Here is a 6,453-nt window from a genome sequence, read left to right on the forward strand (position 1 = left end):
TTGTTGTTGTGTGAAACTCAAGCTGTTGTTAAACACTTAAACTTTTATAGTTTCTGGGATAATGAAACACTTTACATATATGGCTCCTGTGCTTCTATGTCATTTCTACACTTTGATTCTTCTGTTATTGCCAATTTCATGTGGTGCTCAAAGCTATAGAAATGTATCATTGGGCTCATCTCTCACTGCGACTGATGATGACTCTGCCTCGCCTTCCTGGTTATCGCCATCTGGTGATTTTGCTGTTGGTTTCAGAGAAATTGAGAATCAGGGCTTCTTACTAGCCATCTGGTTTAACAAGATACCTGAAAGAACCATTGTCTGGTCAGCCAATAGAGATAATTATGTGCAAAGAGGATCAAAAGTTGAACTTACCACAGATGGCAACTTTATTCTCAGTGATTCCACTGGAAAGCAGATGCAAGTTGCTGAACCTGGTGCTACGGCAGTTGCCTATGCAGCAATGCTTGACACCGGGAACTTTGTTCTGGCAAGCCAAGATTCAGCCAATTTGTGGGAGAGTTTTGATAATGCAACAGACACAATTCTTCCCACACAGATAATGAATCAAGACAAGAAACTCTACGCTTCTATCTCGGAAACAAATTTTTCAATTGGAAGATTTATGTTCCACCTACAAAATGATGGAAATCTCCTATTACTCACCACAAAATTCCCACTTGATACACCAAATTTTCCTTATTGGTCTACTCAAGATTCTACTATAGGTAATGGCTTCCAGTTGATTTTCAATCAGTCTGGGTATATATACGTTATAGCAAGGAATGGAAGCATACTCAATATGGTATCATCAAGTGCAGCATCGACACAAGACTTTTACCAGAGAGCAATTGTTGATAGTGATGGAGTTTTCAGGCGATATATCTACCCGAAGAGCCTTGCTGCAAGTGGTGGGAGGTGGCCTATTCGTTGGTCCACAATTTTCTTTATTCCATCAAATATATGTCTGAGGATTAGAGGAGATACTGGTAGTGGAGCTTGTGGGTTAAATAGTTATTGTTGTTTGGGAGAGGATTCACAAAAGATTTGCCAGTGCGCTCCTCATACCTTCGCGGATCCAGATGATGTGATGAAGGGATGCTAGCAAAATTTTGCTCCACAGAGTTGTGAAAAAGCATCTAAAGAAATAAATCTTTTTTAACTCAAAGAGATGCTCAACACAGACTGGCCTCTAAATGATTATGAACATTATGAAGCAGTGAGTGAGGACTGGTGTAGACAGGTTTGCTTGAGTGACTGTTTTTGTGATGCTGTCATTTATAGAAATGAAGAATGCTAGAAGAAGAGAGTTCCTTTGTCGAATGGAATGTTTGATCCGAGCATCGAAGGCAAAGCCTTGATAAAAGTAAGGAAAGATTACTTCACTTCTTCAAGTCTAGGTTCAAAGAAAAAGGAAAATTCAACATTGATATACATTTTATTAGCACTATTAGGTAGCTCAGCCTTTCTTAATCTGATCTTGCTGCTAGCAACCTGCATTTTATGCTACCACTTGAATCGAAGGAAGCTAAAAATAGTTCATCCAGAGAAAGGCATGCCAGCCATAAACCTGCACTTACAAAGAACTAGTGAAAGTTACAGAGGAATTCAAGGAAAAGCTTGGCAGCGGTGCTTTTGGAACTGTTTACAAAGGAGTTTTAGCAAGTGACAACCAAAAATTGGTTGCAGTCAAGAAGTTGAACTTGAACACGATAGTGGGTGAAGGTAAAGAATAATTTACAGCTGAAATTTCTGCACTTGGGCGAACGAACCACAAGAATTTAGTGTAGCTTCTGGGATTCTGCAACAAGGGGCAACACCGCCTTCTTGTGTATGAATATATGAGCAATGGCTGTTTAGCAGACTTTCTGTTTGAGAACTCAAAACCCAATTGGTATAAAAGGATACAGGTTGCTTCTGGAACTGCCTGAGGGTTGCTTTACTTGCACGAGGAGTGCATCAATCCAATCATTCATTACGATATCAAGCCTCAAAATATTCTGCTAGACGACTTTCTCACAGCACGAATTTCTGATTTCAGATTGGCCAAGCTGTTGAAGGTTGACCAGACTCACACCACAACTAAAATAAGAGGAACCAAGGGGTATGTTGCCCCAGAATGGTTCAAAAACCTGCCCATCACATCTAAAGTTGATGTATATAGCTTTGGAATTCTACTGCTCGAGCTTGTCTGCTACAGAAGGAACTTTGACACCAATGCTGAGGAAGAATGTCAAAAAGTACTTGCAGATTGGTCATATGACTGCTTTAAAGAAGGGAAATTAGACTTGTTAGTGGAGAATGATGAAGAGACAATGGAAGACATGAAGAGGGTAGAAAAGTTTGTGATGATCGCAATCTGGTGCATACAGGAGGATCCATCACTGAGGCTTTCCATGAAGAAAGTTTCTCAGATGATGGAAGGAACAGTTGAAGTCTCTATTTCGCCAGATCCATCCTCAATTTTCAGTTCTATATAATCACCTTTTCAGTTTAAGCTCATGTTATCAGGTGATTTTGCATGTTTAGGTATCAATAATATTGACCTGTAAGCCAGATAACGCAAGCAATATTTTTCTAATTAATTTACAGGCATGTCTTAATACTCTGATTTACAGTATCTTATAGGAAGTAAATCTCGATTGTGAACTGTGTATATATAACATGTCTCTTTCTATTTGGAAATGTTTTCTTTTAACAAAGTATCATTTGTTTGCATATAAAACTTGAATTTAGAATACATATTGATATATAACTTGCTACATTTAGTTAAGCTTGATTAACGACAAATTTCTCACCTTAGACCTCATGGAAGCTCGCACACAAATGAAACACTAGCACTGGGTGAGAGCAAGTAGTTCTGGAAATGTTTTCTTTTAACAAAGTATCATTTGTTTGCATATAAAACTTGAATTTAGAACACATGTTGATATATAACTTGCTACATTTAGTTAAGCTTGATTAACGACAAATTTCTCACCTTAGACCTCATGAAAGCTCGCACACAAATGAAACACTAGCACTGGGTGAGAGCAAGTAGTTCTGCCAAGCTAGTTTAAGCTTGTTGCTTTGAAGAGCCATGGACATGGGGGAATAGGTACTTCAATAACTCCTTCGAGCATCTGCATGACCTTCCTCTTGGTTGGCCGAAGAGATGGGTTTTCTTGAATGCACCAAACTGCAACCATCAAAACCTCTGCAGCTTATTGATATCATTCATGGCCTCCAAGCCATTTTGTACCAGATCACCTGATGCGCCTTCTGGATAACATTCATAAGTCCAATATGTCAGAATTGCTTTATCCAGTGTGCTCACTTCCTTATCTACACACCTTCTAAGGCAAATGATCTCTAAAAGAACCACACCAAAACTGTACTAATCAAACTTTACAGTAACTGGGAATGCCTGAACCATTCAGATTGTTGAAGCATTGATAATTTGCTGGAAAATTCAGTTAAGTTAGTTTGTTTTTTAATGAGTTTTTTGGTACCAAGCAGCAGGTGCATTCCCTCTTTTCTGCCGAAATTGAAGCTACTGGAGTTGTTAATTTTGTGACATGTTTAGGTGTAATCAGCGTAAGATAAGCTTGTATTAAGTTGCCAACTTTGTTTTTTAAATTTTAAAGTCTGAATGGTTGTTGTAGTTGGTAAAATAGTAAGATTTGCTATGTATATATTACAAGTTATAGTATAATGACCAAAACAACCTGAAATCTCTCTTACATTCAGTCATCAACCTCAACTCAAGAACACCTCCTATTTTCAGCCCAAAACAACCTGCATCTGCACTCTTGTTCACCCTGCGTCAGACACAAAACTTGAAACAATGGCTACTCAATCAGCCTTGATGTCACCTCCAGTATTCAATGGGGAACACTACCACATATGGGCTATAAAGATGAAGGCTTTCCTTCGGGGTCAAGGGCTGTGGCAGTATGTGGAAAAAAACAAGCAACCACCTCCATTAGGACAAAATCCTACCCTGAATCAAATGAGATTGCATGAGGAAGAAACAACCAAAGCACCAAGAGCTCTCTCCCACATTCATGCTGTTGTAACAGACCTTGTATTCATAAGGATCATGGCATACGAGACTCCAAAAGAGGCATGGGATAAGCTGAGAGAGGAGTACATGGGTAGCACCACAACAAGGAACATGCAGGTGCTCAATTTAAGGAAAGAATTTGAGATGCAGAGGATGCAAAAATCAAAGAAGGTCAAGGACTATGTTGACAGGTTGATGGGTGTTGTAAACAAGATAAGACTGTTGGGAGTGGAGTTGACTGATAGGAGAGTGGGGGAGAAAGTCTTGGTTAGCCTACCCGAAAGATTTGAGTCCAAAATCTCATCTTTGGAGGACTCAAGAGACATGGGACAGGTTACACTCACAGAGCTGGTTCATGCACTGCAAGCACAAGAGCAAAAAAGGCTCTTAAGGCAAGAAGATGTAGGTGAGGGTGCAATGATGGCAACTCACAAAACCAAACCAGTTCAAGAGAATAACAGGAGGTATGCCAGTGAGAAGAAAGGGAAAGAAAGGAGCAATGGCCAATGGGGAAAACCAGGTGGGATGAAAGAATATCCACCTTGTTCCCACTGTAAAAGGAAGGGGCACTCTGAAAAAAGGTGCTGGTTTAGGCCAGGAATACGATGCAAAGCTTATAAACAGTTTGGCCATATAGAGAGGGTGTGCAAGAGCAAGGGAGAGCAGCCCCAGCAGCAAGCTCAAGTGATAGAGAACCAACAACCTGAACAAGGAGCAGAACAGCTGTTTATGGCCTCCTGCAGTGCACCACCAACATGCTATGATGGCTGGCTGGTTGATAGTGGGTGTACAAACCATATGACACCATATTTGCAGGATTTTGTGAGATTAAACTCAGCACATCGGTCCAGGATTAAAGTTGCAAATGGTGATTATGTTGAAGCAAAAAGGAAGGGAGATATTGCAATCTAAACTTCCACAGGTACAAAACTCGTCTCAAATGTACTCTATGCACCCGAAATTACTCAAAGTCTCCTAAGTGTAGGACAAATGTTAGAAAACCATTATTTTTTACATTTTGAAAATCAAATCCATCAAATTTTAGACAGTAAGGGGTGTGAGTTAATGAGAATGAAAATGGTGGGAAAAAGCTTTTCCATTAAACTGAAGATAGGGCCTGCAATGTAAAGGTAGATGAATTTGTGAAATGGCATAAGAGACTTGGTCATGTTCATTACCAAGGTCTCAAAGAAATTCAGACTAAGAAGCTGCACCATAACCTGCCAGAATTAGAGGAGAGTGATACCATATGCCAAGCTTGTCAACTTGGCAAGTTAAGTAGGCAATCCTTCCCTGCAAACCAAACCTGGAGAGTAGCTGAAAAACTGCAACTCATCATACGGATGTATGTGGTCCTATGGAAACCTTGTCCTTGAATGGAAGTAGATACTTTGTGCTATTTATTGATGACAATTCTAGGATGTGTTGGGTGTATTTTTTGAAGCAAAAAGGAGAGGTTGCTGGTGTATTCAAACAGTTCAAGCTACTGGTGGAAAATCAGGCAGAAAAAACCATAAAGATCCTGAGAAGTGATAATGGTACAGAGTACACTTCTCAAGAGTTTGAGCAAGCGTACAAAGATGCTGGAATTAAGCACCAATATAGCAGCCCCTATACTCCACAGCAAAATGGAGTCAGTGAGAGGAAAAATAGGTCAGTTGTAGAGATGGCTAGATGCATGGTAGCTGAGAAGAGATTGCCAAAGAAATTTTGGGCAGAAGTTGTTAATACAGCAATTTTTCTGCTCAATAGGCTTCCCACAAAAGCCTTGGATAGCAAAACACCCTATGAAGCATAGTATGGAGTTAAACCAGCAGTAGATAGGTTAACAATATTTGGAAGTGTATGCTACATTTTGGTTCCAGTAATGAAAAGATCCAAACTGGATGAAAAGACCTTAATTTGCCTTTTTATAGGCTATAGTAGTCAATCTAAAGCCTATAGGGTATATGTTAAACCAGAAAAATTCAGATTTCCAGGGATGTCAAGATTGATGAGGATGGAGTATGCAATTGGGAAGAAAACAAACCTGATGTAGAGACAAAACCAGGCTAGACAGAAGCTATATATGAGCAGATTTTTGATGATGTTGAGAGTGATCTGGAAGATGACATTTCAATTAGCGGTACCAAACCTTTAGCTGAGGTTTATGAGAGATGCAACATGGCCTCACTTGAGCCAACATGTTACCTTGAGGCTGCAAAATCAGAGGTGTGGAGAGTGGCCATGAAGGAGGAGCTTGCAATGATTGAAAAGAATCAAACTTGGAACTTGGTAGACAGACATCACAACAGAAAAGTGATCCAAGTTAAATGGATTTTCTAGAAGAAGCTCAATCCAGATGGTTCAATCCTTAAGCACAAAGCAAGGCTGGTTGTCAAAGGCTTTGCTCAGCGGTATGGAGTTGA

General features: G+C 39.8%; 1 protein-coding gene across 1 annotated transcript; it reads left to right on the top strand.

Moving 5' to 3' along the window:
- Nucleotides 1-463: 463 nt before the first annotated feature.
- Nucleotides 464-2,480, top strand: LOC116141122 (G-type lectin S-receptor-like serine/threonine-protein kinase LECRK2). The gene is made up of 2 exons (XM_031426658.1): nt 464-1,053; nt 2,042-2,480. Exons 1-2 carry the CDS (start codon nt 464-466, stop codon nt 2,478-2,480), a joined length of 1,029 nt encoding a protein of 342 aa, XP_031282518.1.
- The last annotated feature ends 3,973 nt before the right edge of the window (nt 2,481-6,453 follow it).

This window comes from Pistacia vera, unplaced genomic scaffold, assembly GCF_008641045.1.
Source record: "Pistacia vera cultivar Batoury unplaced genomic scaffold, PisVer_v2 Contig393, whole genome shotgun sequence".
NCBI classification, from domain to species: Eukaryota; Viridiplantae; Streptophyta; class Magnoliopsida; order Sapindales; family Anacardiaceae; genus Pistacia; species Pistacia vera.